This window comes from Typopeltis vanoorti, chromosome 11 (genome assembly GCF_054136105.1).
Source record: "Typopeltis vanoorti isolate ZY-2024b chromosome 11, IOZ_Tvanoo_1.0, whole genome shotgun sequence".
Taxonomy (NCBI): Eukaryota; Metazoa; Arthropoda; class Arachnida; order Uropygi; family Thelyphonidae; genus Typopeltis; species Typopeltis vanoorti.
The window spans coordinates 39,909,445-39,925,729 of NC_143559.1; the positions used below are offsets into that span (position 1 = coordinate 39,909,445).

General features: G+C 35.2%; 1 protein-coding gene across 10 annotated transcripts in view; it reads right to left on the reverse strand.

Annotated features, from left to right (window-relative positions):
- The window catches only part of spri (Src homology 2 domain-containing protein sprint), a 488,442-nt gene that overhangs the window by 163,840 nt on the left and 308,317 nt on the right, over nt 1-16,285 (reverse strand). For all 10 annotated transcript variants that reach the window (XM_090400600.1, XM_090400599.1, XM_090400601.1 and 7 more), the window contains one exon: nt 12,389-14,238. In XM_090400600.1, coding sequence (XP_090256726.1) covers nt 12,389-14,238 — 1,850 coding nt within the window. The remainder of the gene's footprint in view (nt 1-12,388; nt 14,239-16,285) is intronic.

Consider the following 16,285-nt stretch of genomic DNA (forward strand, 5'->3'; position numbering starts at 1 on the left):
AGGAAGACAAGATTGTACTGCTTCATAAGGGAGGTGACAGAACTCAATCATTAAATTATAGGAAAATCTGTGTTAGATGTTGTGGTTAAAGTGTTGGAGAGGTTGGTGATAACCAGGATCCAGAATTGGATTGACACTGGTATTATCTTTGATAAACAGCACAAAGGGACCTCCTGTGATGAGTTTTTGATTTCATGGGAATCTTGGGATAAGAAGAAAGAAATTATATTCTTGTTTAACATCAAGCTGGCTTATCAACTTTTATATCATATATATAGATCATACATACCATATGATATATCTACTCTATAATATAAAATGATAAGCCTTTTTTTGTCACATTTTCGTGTCACGTTTTTTGTCAAGTTATTTGAAACGTTTTGAAACTCGGGGACTACCCTGAGTGTTGAGTCTTCAAAATTCGAAGAGAACTGGCCTTCCAGTCTGCAACTCAGGGGGTTGGGCGCCATAGGCACTGGGGGGAGGAACCCCTTTCGAGTTTTCAAAATTCGAGTCATCAGAATTCAAAGAGAACCGGCCTATCAGTCAGGAACTCAGGGGGGGGACGTAGGCATCAGGGGGAAGAGCCCCCTAGTAGTAATATAATGATATAGATCATATCAGCCTCTCTACCTATAAGTGGCATCATTATGAAGATACTTCACATGCAAACTTTACCTACATACTCTGGATAAAGGATTAAAAAATAATATAATTTCTAACTTTCTTCAATAACACAAAACCTTGCTCTAGAGATCAAACCTGGAATTTTTTCAAGCCACTTTGCATATTCAATAATCAAGATGCTGGTCTCGCATTATGCAATAAAATTCATCTACTATCTAAAGACAATCACAAACATTCATGTTCACAGTGCGATTCAAAGCCATATATATCAGTGACCACTACTTATTACTTCAAATCCTGTCCATGGTTACTAACGAGAACAAACTTCACTCCTCATCCTGTTCAACAAAGTTTGCAGTGCTTAAACATTCCATGCTTCAAAATCATCTACAACCAATACCTTCAACACCAATCTTTGTGTCAACCTTCTAGATTGACACGAAGATTGGCGTCTTCATGGGAGTGGAGTTAAGGACAATGTGTGCATGTTTTGGTAATAATGAAATTTACAAGGGCAACTTCAATGTTACAAAAACATAATCCTATTTTCTTTCTGATGAGAAAGATCTCAATTCACCATGTCTTCACCAACTCCCCTTCAATAATACTACCTAGATCCACAGACAGGATTAGATCTTTCTCCTTCTTTCTTTTCCTTATTCACACAGCATTTACCACTAGCCTTGACTGGGAACACACACCATACCACATCAACAGCCTTGTCTCCAAAAACTTGGTGTCCTTTTCTACTCAAGCCAAGACATCTCACCTAAAAAACTGCTAACCCTATAGAAATCCAGCCAGTCTCAGAATTCTATTTTCTCAAATACAGTGCTGAACCAAACTGTGTTCTGTGAGTGGCATCAAGAATTTTTAAGGAAGTTATTGATGCCTGTGTCTGATTCTCTCTCACAGGCTCACTCCCAGACTTTTTTTTGTTTTGTTTTGTTTAATAGCCTTCTATAGGTACTTTCAGAAAACAGTTTCCATTGAAGTGGCTTCAGTCAACTCCTCACATTTTCTTCTAGGTTAATAAAAAGCTATCTGTAATTATCTTCTAACAAATCCTAAAATTGGGTCTGATATAAGTGACATTATGAAATGTTATGACAGATGGAGTGTAACCTGGTTAAGCAGGCTACCACTAAAAAGTTTTCATTGGGAGAATATTTCATTATCCAAGCATAAACAAAGTTTGTGTGTGAAGTTTCTTCATAAAATACTTCCAAATCTTACACAGTTTTTTCCTGTCATTCCTTCCTACTATCGTGTCATCAGTTGCATGAGCTTCTTTGCCATCAACCCCACTCAACATCTTACCATTAATTGCACTCTCTTTTCAACATCATTACTGCTCCATTTATTGTCATTCACATTCTTTTCTTCACTATGACTTTCACATGCAAACTTTGTTTGCTCACATTTGTATAAAAGAATTAAACAAAAATATGATTTCTTTGCATTTTTAATTTTATTTATAAAAGTGAAAAATTTTTCTACTTTTCACTACTTTCTCTAATCCAAAGAATTTTCATAATAAGGTGCTACACTTTTTCATTAGTTGTATATGGGATATGAGAGATAGATAATGAGTTCTGCATTACTTCAACCTTGGTATCTCTCTTCTGGTGTTGCTCCCACTGATGATGTTAATGATTTTATTTATTAATGATTCACATTAATTGTCAATCATTAATAAATAAAATTTGGGGTGCTTAAGGGTCGAAGCTGTATAACTGAGAGGAGACCTCCACATAGCCTTTAAAGGAATGCGGAGAACCGACCTTCTCGTGGCGCACCCTGTTGGGTATCTACTTGGATACTGAACGAACGAGGATGGGCTGGCAATTTGGGATTTAGCCAACCAAATTGTATTCTTATTGGTTAAACCAAAATAAAAAAAAATGATGGTACAACATGACAAAATTTCATGCCGGCTGGGGCGTCACCCGGTTAAACAAGGCCCTGTTGTTTTCGCCAGGGAACCAGGACGAACAGCGAAAAGTCAGCTACTGGAACAAATCTGTAAATAAACCCCAACTCAACATCACCAGAGTTAAAGATCGGTACTATCAACATAAGAAGCCTGAATGGCAAAGAAATGGAGCTAGCTGAGGAATTAGATAAGTACCAGATCGACATAATAGGGGTGACTGAAACAAAAAAGACCAAAACTGGTGAGATCTTTCTCAGCAATAAATACAAAATGTTATATTCAGGAAATGACAATCAAGGAAAAGAAGGAGTAGCCATAGTATTCAACACAAAATACGAGGCTAATCTTCTTGAATGACAGGCAGTCTCAAGTAGAGTAATGTGGGCAAATACGAGAATGGGGAACTGGACAATGAGACTTATTTGTGCCTATGGTCCCACAGAAGGTTCTACTAAGGTAGAAGTGGAGGAATTTTTTGATGCATTAGAAAAAGCAACTGACACAACGAAACATGAAAAGTTGGTCCTTGTTGGGGATCTAAATAGCAGAGTAGGAAATGATTGTGAGACATACAAAAATATTTTGGGAAAATTTGGAGAAAAGAGCAAAGCTAATAATAATGGCAAATATCTGTTGGATTTCTGCTCAGGACATGGACTGGTTATTACTAACACCATGTTCCAACATAAAAATGTGCACAAATTCACATGGAGAGAAGAGGCTAGGAATAAGAAAAGTCTCATTAACTATGTTATTGTTGACAGTAATGTTTTCTGCCTGGTGCAGGACACCAGAGTGTACAGAGGATTTGAAATTGGAAGTGATCACTATTTAGTCATGAGCAGGATAAAATTGAATTTCATATTGAAAAGAATAACATGTAAGAAAGTTTTAAAGCGAATAAAAGTTGAGCTGCTCTCTGATGTGAACTGTAGACTAAAATACACAAAGATTATTGAAGAAAAAATGAAAGAGTTTGAGAACAGGAACCAAACCTTGGAGATTCAGTGGCAAGCCTTCAAGAAAACACTGATTGATTCAGCCAGAGAGGGATGTGGTAAGGTTGTCTGCAAGGATAGAAAAATCAGAACTCCATGGTGGACACAGGAAGTTAAAGAGGCAGTGAAGGAAAAGAAGAAAGCATATCAAAAGTTCCTGTCAAATAAGTCAGTTTGTGCTCTTAGTGAATATAGAGACAAATGCAAGAATGCTAAACACCGTGTAAAACTAGCTAAACAAAAGTCATGGGAAGACTTTGGCAAGAATATAGAAAATAAATATCAAGAAGGTGGCAAAATATTCTGGAGGTTGTTGAAGAAGCTTAGGAATGGAGGAAAGAGTGCTGTAAAAGGAGTTAGAGATGAAACAGGTGACATGAAAACTGGAATAAAAGATATCCTTGAAGTATGGAGTAATTACTTTGAAAAACTGCTAAATGAAGCAAGCAGTGATGACAGCAGTGGTAAAAAACACTGACCAGGCATGCAGGCAGGAATACTTGAAGTAGAAAAAGCCATCAAAGGCTTGAAATGTGGAAATGCAGCTGGAGTAGATGATATTCAATCAGAAATGCTGAAGTATGGTGGTATAAGAGTCTTACAGTGACTGCACTGCATAGTTCATAAAGCCTGGACAGAGGGACGAATTCCCGATGATTGGAGTAGAGCTCTCATAGTACCCATATATAAAAAGGAAAATAAAACTGAATGTGAGAATTACAGAGGTATTTCCCTACGAGTGTTAATGGCAAAATCTATGCAAGTATACTTGAGAAATGGTTGAGAAGAATAGTAGAAGAAAAGCTTGGTGAAGAACAAGCTGGATTTAGGCCAAACAGAGGCTGTCAGGATCAGATCTTCACTTTACGACAAATAGTCGAGAAAGCACGGGAATATAACAAAGATCTGTATTTAAGTTTTGTCGATTTGGAAAAGGCATATGATAAGGTGCCAAGAGAGAAGCTATTCAATACGCTGCAGTTATATGGTGTCATTGGGGCATTATATCAAGCAATACTTAGTCTTTATTTGAGTTGTAAGTCAGCAGTTAGAATTGAAGGAAGTACAGGAAGATGGTTTAATGTTAAATCTGGTGTGAGACAAGGATGTACATTATCCCCTCTGTTATTCATTATCTATATGGATCACATTATGAAGGAAAGTGGTATTAAACATGATATCAAAATTGGAGACGTTGATGTCAGCTCTTTGCTTTATGCGGATGATGTTATAAATACTTCTAAATAAATCCGCTACAAGTCTGCAAGATTCTCTGACTAAATTGAATAGCTGTTGTAATAGATATGGTATGAAGGTCAGCAATAAAAAGACAAAGATAATGAAAATAGGCAGAATCATTGAAAATGTCAACTGTGTTGTGAACGGAGAACCTGTGGAACAAGTAAAACATTTCAGCTACTTAGGCACGATTTTTACTGAAGATGATAAATTAAATATGGAAATAGACAACAGAATCAGCAAAGCTGGTATGGTGGGAAGTCAATTGAATAAATTCATATGGAATAAGAGAGAAATTAGTCAGAACACTAAATTAGCTAAACAAGACAGTGTTCAAACCAGTTTTAACTTATGGATCTGAGAGCTGGGTCAGAAGTAAAACACTTGACCAAAGACTAGAGACCGCAGATATGAGAGTCCTGAGAAAGATTAGAGGCATGAACAGATGGCATCAATGGCAATATCATATTAAAAATGAGGATATTAGGAAAGAACTTGACATTGTCTGCATCCAGGAATGCGTTAGCAGAGCTAATCTCAGGTGGTATGGTCACCTAAACAGAATGGGCGAGGAAAGATTAGTAAAACAAGTGTTCTCTGCCAGGTTGTCAGGAAAACGACCCAGAGGAAGACCAAGATATAAGTGGATTGATACGGTACAAAGTGCCTTAGACGATAGAAATATAAGATCTGATAATGTTGGAGTCTTGACAAGTAACAGACTGATTTGGAGGAAAATTGTAGATAGGAAGTTAGTAATGATATAATTTTTTCATGTAGTACTATCATATCCTGTACACCCCTTGTGGTTACACGGCAGGAATTTGATGATGATTGACATTAGATTTGCATACTTTGTGGGGAGAAGAGAGGTTCTACTCAGTGGCAGGTTTCTGCCTGTCACTAGGTGGAACCACCAAAGTTACCTGTCCTGGAGTGATGAGTTTAGCTATCCTTTATGGTCACTCACTGAGATTCAGAATGATCTCGTAGATCACTCAGAGTTTTTGAAGAAGTATCCCCACACTTAAACATACAGTAGGAACAAATTAATCCAAAAACTCACATTTTAAAGAAAAAAGTTTAATTTTACAAGAAAATAAGTATAAAAATTAAACTCCAACTTTACCTAATAATTTATATGTGCTCCTCTGTTCCTAATAAGATCATTAATTTGCTCAGGCATGGACTCTACCAACGTAGAACATGTTTTTCTTATTTCTGTATCTTGAAATCATACTTTTATAATGGCTTGTATTAAGTTATCCTTTGTATCACAATTTAATATTCAAAGTCTCTTTTTCACTATGATCCCACAAATTTTCTGTTGGGTTAATGTCAGGAGAGTTACCTGGCCACTGAAACAATTGGATGTTGGGATTTTTGAGTAACTCTTTCACTTTTTTTCAAGAATATCAATGAAGTGTGGCATGAAATGAGGTCCAGCTGGAAGATGAGTTCTTTGTCTTTCTGGATCTGTGGGACCTCTTTTCTCCAATATTTTTATGTATTGGTCACTTTTCATCATACCATCAACAGGCACAGTGATCCTGGCCTATCATGTGTAAAACAACCCCAGAACATCTTTTTAGCTAGGTGTTTAGGAGCTTGTTGAATGTGGGCAGGAGAAGCCTTTCCAGCTGCTGATTTACAAACATAGGGTACTCACTCTCCTTGGACAAAGAAATGGCTCTCATCTGAAAATATGACCTTCTTCCACTTCTCAACAGTCCAATCTTCTTACATTTTTGTCCACTGGAGCCTCTTTTTCTGCATAGCCTTCATCAATGGTTTTCTTTTTTGGTCTGTGGGCAGTCCTCCCTGCTTCCACCAATCTTCAATGGACTGTCATGTCTGAAACATTAATCCCACTAGCTGAGAATTTACTCTATTTAAGTCTACAGCAGACAATCTTGGATTCAATTTGCTTTTCCTAACTAATAAACAATCTTGAGTAAGTGTAGTTTTCCTTTTTTGCTGACATTTTCCTTTACTATCAAGAGAAAAGGTACTCGTCTTCCTAAACCTCTTTAAAATTGCATTAACAGCACCCAAACCAACACTGCACTCATTGGCAATTTGTTTCTGAGTCATGGATGTATGCTGAGAAAGAGTACATATTTTTGAATGCTTTCTTGGAGATGTATCCATTTTAAATCAACACAAAATGAATAAAACACTATAAATGTCAACTTGTTTACACTATTAAAAATGCTCAACGCTATTAATAAAAACAATTTCACCAGTACAGCCACTCTGGGCTGGCAGACCATGCCTTAGATACCCACCATAGAATTCGTTGGAAGAAAACTAAAATAATACACCGCAGCAAGTTCAAGTACGAAAGATTATCCAAGGAATCATCAGCAGCTCTATAAAACGTTCCAAACCTCAACAAATTTGGGTGCATGAAACTATCCCAAATTTGGGAGACTTACATTATGAGAACTTCAGCCCAACGGCCAAGACAACCAAATTAGCCCGCCAGAGGGCACCATTAGGACTTTAGGAACAATATTAGTTTCTTGCCTTCTTCCTCATTTGCTTTTGTTAGTTTTCATTAAAGTTGCCTTTAATTAATATACTTTATATGCGTTGTTAATTCCGTAAGCTAATTACCAGTTGTTAATAAACATTGTAGAGACAGTTAAAACTCTCAGCCCTCAATTAAAATAGTGAATTAAACCAAAACTGAAAATAGTAAACAAACCAGAATTACTGTGAACCGAAACAAAAACCAAAACCAAAACGAAAAACTTGATGAAAATTTGACTTGTTCAGATTAATTTGTTCACTACTGTACCTCAATAAGGATTGAAACCAGTCTAGGTAGCAGCCCTTCCCATAATGCTCAGCATTATTCATGCCCCAAAAGATATGTGTTTTGCATTATGGGGTACCAAGGCAATTAATGTGACGTTATTAGCTATTATATACAAGTAGCCTAATTGTGAAGAACGGTCGCACAAATTTGCTTGCTTATATTTGGATATAAAAAATTCTTGGAATTTTAAATTTTATTGTGGGTGTTTTCTAGCAGAAGCTGTATTCTGGAGTGATCAAGATTAAGAGTAATAACATGCAATGTTCCTTTTGGACCACTCATTGAAATCTGAAGATAGCAAGCATCCCTGTACTAGTACAGTAATCTGGACAGTGACTATTCTCAGAATGTTTTACACATGGAATACATAGATAATTGATGTGAAGTCAACAGCCTCTATATACAAGTAGACTAGTCGCAAAGATAGTTCACATGCAATATTATGCTTTGGTAAATGATTTTAATCAAATATAAGCATTATATTCTTGTCAAGTATAATATTACTACTATTTTTATATGAGATCTCCAAAGATGTCCAAGGACAAATTGTGGAAGGGCACATCACCTCACTAATAATATACTTTGTAATCCATCAGAAAAACCTTGTACAAAGTTTATCAGTAAGAAAGAAAGTACACTTGATTGAAAAAGGAGCAATATTAATTAAAAAAAGGAAAAGCTAAGAAAGATGAAATGTGTTATTCATCTACAGAGCAGAGTAGAGAAAGAGCCAATGCAGAGGTAGAGATAGTAATATACATGAATATCAATAATTGAAATAAATAGATACAAGATTACCAAAAATGACTCACAATATATGTAAAGGAGGTAATAACAGTAGCCATACAGGATCACAATGAGGATGCTAAGCAGAAAGTAAAGATTCAAACAAGACAAATGATAAATGCACCGATACAGCAGAAAGTGCTTTTAGAAGATTGAATCATAAGATCTGGTAACACTGTGAGTACTAAAAAGTAAAAGACTAATTTGGAGGAAAACTGTTGACAGGAAGTTGATAATAATGTAAGCTTATTCATGTAGTAGTATCATGTACATCTCTTAAAAGTGAATATTAGGAATGTAATGATAGATGGATGATGATGTATCACTAAACAAAAAAATAACATAAGAGTATGTGTTAAGTAATCAAACATGGATCATATCATTTTTTTTTTTTTTTAATGATATGGATGGTCTCCTAGTTTAAGCATGAATACTATAAGCAGAATAAATATGAAATAACAAGGATTCTTAATATAAAGTTCTTCTGAGTAGAACAAACCAAACTGTCTTAATATCTGTACTTAAAATTTAATTTACTTATCTTACACTATTTCCAGTTTTATTCAAAAATAGCTATTATTTTTTAGCTCATCTTCGTACATTAATGTCTGCAGCTAGAATGTAACAATTTGAGAGTTATGTATTTGATGTCACTTATGAATATACATATTAAAGAATTATTTGGGCCTTGTTGGAGATCCAAATAGCAGAGTAGGAAATGAATGTCAAACATATAAAAAATATTATCGGAAAATTTGGAGAAAAGAGCAAAGCTAATAATAATAGCAAATACTTCTTGGATATCTGCTCAGGACATTTTTTTTATGATGAAATGGACTGGTTATTACTAAAACAATGTTCCAACATCAAAATGTGCACAAATTCACATGGAGAGAAGATGCAAGGAATAAGAAAAGTCTCATTGACTCTGTCAATAGTGATGTTTTTTCACCCATGCAGGACACTAGAGTGTACAGAGGAATTTGAAGTAATTATCATTTAATCTTGAGCAGGATAAAAGTTAACTGGAAGTAATTACTATTTAATCTTTAAGCCGGATAAAAGTGAATTTTATATTGATAAGAAGAATATTAAAAAAGTTTTAAAATGAATAAAAGTTGAGCAGCTCTCAGATGTGAACTGTAGACTAAAATACACAAAAATTATTGAAAAAAAAAATGAAAGAGTTTGAGAACAGGAACCAAACCTTGGAGATTCAGTGGCAAGCCTTGAAGAAAACCCTGATTGATTCAGCCAGAGAGGCATGTGGTGAGGTTGTCTGCAAGGATAGAAAAATCAGAACTCCATGGTGGACACAGGAAGTTAAAGAGACAGTGAAGGAGAATTAAGCACATAAAAAGTTCCTGGCAAATTAGTCAGCTTGTGCTCTTAGAGAATGCAGAAACAAATGTAAGAAAGCTAAACACTGTGTAAAACTAGTCAAACCAAAGTAATGGGAAGACTTGGGTAAGAACATAGAAAATAAATATCAGGATGGTGGCAAGATATTCTGGAAGCTGTTGAAACAGCTCAAAAATGGAGGAAAGAGTGTTGTAAAAGGAATTAGAGATTATTTAAATTAAGGGGATGTTAAATCCCACATTGTTTTAAAACTGAATAAGAAACTCAAAGATTGGAATCAGAGAGTTTCATGCCGAATATCGTAAACTATAAAAGTATCGGCGATTACTAGCGTGAGCTAATGCAAGTGATCCTAGTACGTAGTACAATACCGGGTAACTCGCAGCAAAGGTGGTAAAGTTCTGACTTTACTGTTCTGAATTTAAATAATGTTTATATCGCCGAAATGAAGCCTATTGGCTCTTTATATTTAAGGAATTAGAGATGATAAAAGTGACATGAAAATTGGAGGAAAAAGATACCTTTGATGTATTGAGTAATTACTTCAAAAAATTGTTAAATGAAACAATCAGTGACAGCATAGTGATAAAAAAGTCAACAGACATGCAATCAGGAAAATATATCCATACGTGAAGAAAAAGCCCTCAAAAGGCTGAAATGTGGAAAGGCAGCTGGAGTGGATGATATGTGACCAAAAATGCTCAAGTATGGAAGAATAAAAGTCTTACAGTGGCTGCACTGCATAAGGCCTAGACAGAGGGATGAATGGAGTACAACTCTCATAGTACCCTTATATAAAAAGGGAAATAAAACTGAACGTGAGAATCACAGAGATATTTCCATACTGAGTGTTCATGGTAAGATTTATGCAACTATACTTGAGAAACAGTTGAGAAAGATCTTAGAAGAGAAGCTTGGTGAAGAACAAGATGATTTCAGACCAAATAGAGGCTGTCAGGGTCAGATTTTCACTTTACGATAAACAGCTGAGAAATCATGGAAAATAATAAAGATCTGTATTAAAGTTTTGTAGATCTGGTAAAGGCATGTGACAAGGCACCAAGAGAAAAGCTATTCAAAAGGCTAAGTTATATGGCGTCAGTTGAGCATTATATCAAGCCATACTTAGTCTTTATTTGAGTTGTAAGTCAGCAGTTAGAATTGAAGGAAGTACAGGAAAATGGTTTGATGTTAAATCTTATTTCAGACAATTATCTATATGTATCACATTATGAAATAAAGTGGTATTAAACCTGCATCGAAATTGGAGATGTTAATCCCAGCTCTTTACTTTATGCAGATGATGTTAAACTTTTAAATAAATCTGGTACAAGTCTGCAAGATTCCCTAACTAAATTGAATAACTGCTGTAAAAGATCTGGTACAAAGGCCAGTAATAACAAGACAAAGACAATGAAAATAGACAGAAGTACTGAAAATATCAACTGCTTTGTGAATGGAGAACCAATAGAACAAGAAAAACATCTGAGCTACTTAGGCATGAGTTTTAGTGAAGATGGTAAGTTAAATATGGAAATAGACAACAGAATCAACAAAGCTGGCATAGTAGGAAGTTTCTCTCTTATATGGAATAAGAGAGAAATTAGTCAAAACACTAAATTAGTGCATAAAGTACAGTGTTCAAACCAATTTTAACTTATGGAGAGCTGAGTTAGAAATAAGACACTTGATCAAAGACTAGAGACCACGGATATGAGAGTCCTGAGAAAGATTAGTGGAAAGGACATGTAGCATCAATCGCAATATCATATTAAAAATGAGGATATTCGGAAAGAACTTGACATTGTTAGCATCCAGGAATGTACTAGCAAAGCTAATGTCAAGTTACATGGTCAATTAAACAGAATGGGAGAGGAAAGATCAGCAAAGCAAGTGTTCTCTGGGTCTTTTTCCCTCTTCCTTTCTTCTTCTTCCACTGGGAAAAAGACTGGGAGGAAGACCAAAATGTAGGTGGATTGATACAGTAAAAAGTGCTGTAGAAGACAGAAATATAAGATCTGATAATGTTGGAGTCTTGACAGGTAACAGATTGATTTGGAGGAAAATTGTAGATAGGAAATTAGTGATGATGTAAGTTTTTCATGTAGTACTATCATACCCTGTTCATCCCCCTCCCTTGAGGGTACATGTCAAGAATTTTATGATGATGAAGAATTATTTGCTACACAATTGTGTGTATAATAGATGTGATCTTTAAAATATTTTCTAATTAAAAAAAAAAAAAAAAAAAAAAAAACCTGAATATCATGCATACTTTGAAATTCAAGCTACTTCTTTTGTGTTTCAATAAAAGATACTGAGTTATGTGTATATTAAATGCAATATGACTTTTCTAGCCTTTGTTACTTTTAAGCATTACTTGTATATACAATATACATAGCATTTAATTATTTTAATCTTAAACAGGTTTGAATAAAGTTAATAGGATATAAAAGGAAAAATTACTTTGCTATCTCTGTTACACTTTTAATACATGCATCTTAGACAAATTACAGATATACCTGTATTAATGTTCATTGTGCTTGAATTATATCTAATTTACTTCTACTCTGCATTTATTTCATAAAAAAACATTAACAGATATACTTCACTCACCTTGTTCTTGTCATTCTTTTCCATAAATGCGTTCTTGTTGTTTTCCCTCTTTTCTCTCTGTACTGTATCATCCCCTAAAATGTCAGTTTCGGGTATAACAAGCCTTAGAAGTCTTTCCCAACGTAAACTATCCCATGGTTCTGAAAATTCTGTAGCAGTATCATCAGCAGTCTCACTACCAGCTTGTTGCTGTACTCTGCAATTTGACTCTGGTTCACACCCAAGATTATCATATTCTGAGACCCTCATTAAATTACTCTGAGTAAGTGGCTTAATTTCTGGAACTCTTAGTTCTGGAGACTTTAATGCAATTAAATCTTCCACTGTTGTTGCATCACTAAAGTGATTTTCATCATGTTTGTTTCTCAAATGAAGTGGAAACTTAGAGTCTAATGTAGAAAGAGGAATGTCTTCATCATCACTAGTATCATCTTGAGCAAGCCATTCCCAAGAAGAATCTACAGCCCATGATGAATTCTGAATTGTTTTATTTTTCTTTGGAGATGATATTCTACTAGTCTCTGAAACACTAACATGAAGATCTTGCATAGATACTTGAGTTTCACTGTCTTTTTTAAGTTGGTTTTGCCCAGTGATACGCTGATGAAGTTCGTGAACCCAGTGATTTGAAATTCCCAAGCTTTGATGCCTTCTGTGCTGTGGTGATGGGCTAAGATTTTTAATATTATCAACACTGGAGGATAAGCTAGTACCTTTTTCTTCATCTAGAGGATCAGCTTTCCTGCATGATGAACTTTGTGGCCAGTGAAGATTTGGATCAGAAAACCGGTGATTAAAAAGTCTTTGGGGAAGGAAGCCCATCTCACCTTTAATAAATTCAGTTCTCTGTTTGCTATCAACAGAATATGGAATGGAGTCAATTGGCTCAGCATAAAATGGACTAGAAAAATGACCCTCAGGGCCTGAGGTGGAGGGCATTTCAATGGGAAGTCCCACTTTATTACTACCTGTACCATCAGTATTTACAACTGATTCCAAAGCAACAGCTGTGTGTGAGGACTCTGGAAGTTCTATGAGCAACCTACCAGTTAACGGTACTGCAGGCACATTTTCATCTCCAGCATCAGTTTGAGTTCCTTGAGTAAACACGTACTTTGATTTTAAATTTAATGGTCTATCACCATCTTCTCTTTTATAAATACGATTTCCTTGTCTCCAATGCTGTACATTTCCTGAGTCTGAATTTCTTATTCCAGGAGGCCGAAAGGTGCTGAAATCTGCTCTTTTATCTTTTTCTCCAGAAACAGTTGATCCCCAGATGTCTTCATAGTCACTAATTTTATCAGCTAAGCTACTTCGATAATACATTGCTGGCGGATCAACTATATTGGACTGTTTATAATGAGCAACTCTAGCTATTTTCTTTCCAGCTTTTTTATCTATTTCTTCTAATTTGGTTTGCTGTTGAGTGGAAACATCATGTTTCTCTGAATCTGCTAAGGTTTCTTTGATGGTACCATTATCAATATTGGGATCTGTAGGTTCAAGCACAGAGGTCATGCTAATTGTGTGAGGTGTGCTTGCACCAGCAGCACTTCTGGAAGAGAGAAATGAACGTGGAGGTGGAGGGGGTGGAGGTATGCCATGACTTTGATGTTTTGGAGCCACAGGTGGGGGAGGAGAACCTGGACTTGATGACTGTTGCCAGTCTTGATGCACAAATGTCAGTGTTGAAGGTGGAGATGAAGCATTTGCAGATGTTTTTGAAGGTGTTCCTGGTGGTTTGAAACTTGAATGTTGAACATCAGCATTATGAACAAAGGAACCAGAAAAAGGAACGGCAGGAGTTCCATTGGTTGGGCTCTGGACTAGACTAGATAACCAAAAATCTGAAATGGAGAGGGAGAAAAAAAAAAAAAAAAAAAAAAAAGAGGTAAATATTTACTTTATTTGATAGTTTTATTTTCTGTCATTTAAAACTTTCATTATATAGTCATTACTTAATGACATAATAAAATTACTTTTTATTCAAATAACTTAAAGTAACTTTAAAAATAAATAAATGAATAAATAAAACATTTTTTCTTTAAATGTAGCTCCACCCACGAAAAGTTACATGCAAACCTATAGTACATTTGTATTGTGAGTGGACTAAGAATTTTTATTTATTTATTTTTATTTTTTACATGGTCCAGAAATCCTGCTCCGGAGACCAAAATGGAACTTTTTCAAGCCACTTCAGACCTCTAATAAGCAAAGCAGTGGTCTCACACCAGGTGATAAAATTCATCTCCCACGTAAAGACAAACATCCATGCCAATGGCAGGATTCAAACCTGCAGCTTGTTGGTTCGAGGAGCAGATAAGCTAACAGCTCGGCCAACCAAGCCAGCAATTGAATTTACTTACTTGGGAATACTTAGAATATGTAAAAAATCTAAAGTGAGAGAGATAGTAATATAGACAGAATTTTTATTCTCTATTGTACTTATTGTGCTGAATTCTAAATAAAATTACTAATACACCATATATAATGTTAGGAGCTGAATTTTTTCAGCTATACTACATTTAAGGAATGAAGCATCATCCATTTAAACATTCTTTATCTCCATTATACACTACAAACATTCTAGAACTATTCATGATTTTAGCAGGTTCACGGACAATTCACTGTGGCGAATTGTCCGTGAACAATTCCATGATCAATAGTTCACACGATGAATTGTCCCCTCAATTCATCGTGTGAACTATTGATCATGAAAAAAATTCACTGAAAATGTTATTCGCTAGAAAATTGAAATAATATTGCATTGATACCGATATATGGAAAGTAAATGCAGTGCAAAATAAATTTCACACAATATGTAATAGTCCGAGCAGTTAGCCGAGTGGCTGGTTGCTTTGCAACCATATGACTGGGAAAGAAGTGTCCTGGATTTGATTCCCGTCGCTAACATGAGGAGCTTAAGATCTTCTCGGATATAGCCAAGAGCCAGTCTTGGGCGAGGACTGCAGGGTTTTTCTCCACAGTTTATCTGAAGTTTTTCTTCCCACAAGCAGGCAAACTGGCCTTGAGAACATACAACTTCTACAGACATAGGATACACTGGGAGGCATAGGCCAACCACCTTATCCTCGTATAACAGTTACGGTTATAAGGAATAGAAACCTTTGACACTGTAAAGGTAAAAGAGGGAAAGATCTATGTATTATTAATTTAGATTTTCATATTTTTATTCTTATACAGTGAAAGTAATATTTTATTGATCGGCGAGTTTCCTAATTTTTGTTTTGTCATAAAATGTTATATTCTTTCTAACTTCGATACTACAGGTTCTGTTGATTGAATATTAATATTTACAAAACTGGAATAGGGTGGTTTAGGAAGAAAGGGCACCATATTTAAGAATATTTTTCTATGAACTGTTCACTGTTTTTCTGCGCACTTATACACCCATCCAGATGTGATATATATATATATATATATATATATATATATATATCACATTTTTTTTATAAAGAATTGACTGACTAGAACCGAGATTTAAGTAAGAAGGTTTTAATATAAAAACACGACTAGTTTTGACTTGTAACAGTCTTCATCAGGTGACATTATAAAAGAAAGAAAAAAAAGAAAAAACACTAAAACACTGAAGATTAAAAAAACTATGAACATCATAGAGAGAGTCTCTATACATAATTGACACTAAATCATTGTGGTTGTATTTAAAGCTGTTCTTTCGTTAGTTGTATTGTTGGGAAAGTGCGTGCTAGTAGCATCTCGTGAATGCCAATACATGATTACAGCTGAATGACAATCTGGGAGATTGTAGCTCAAGTTATTATTTAGATGAACAGGATCGAAGATGATTTCTCTAGTTTCCATGATTTTTCTCTCTAGTCCATCATTGCAACGTAAGATGTTAGTAGATTTTTC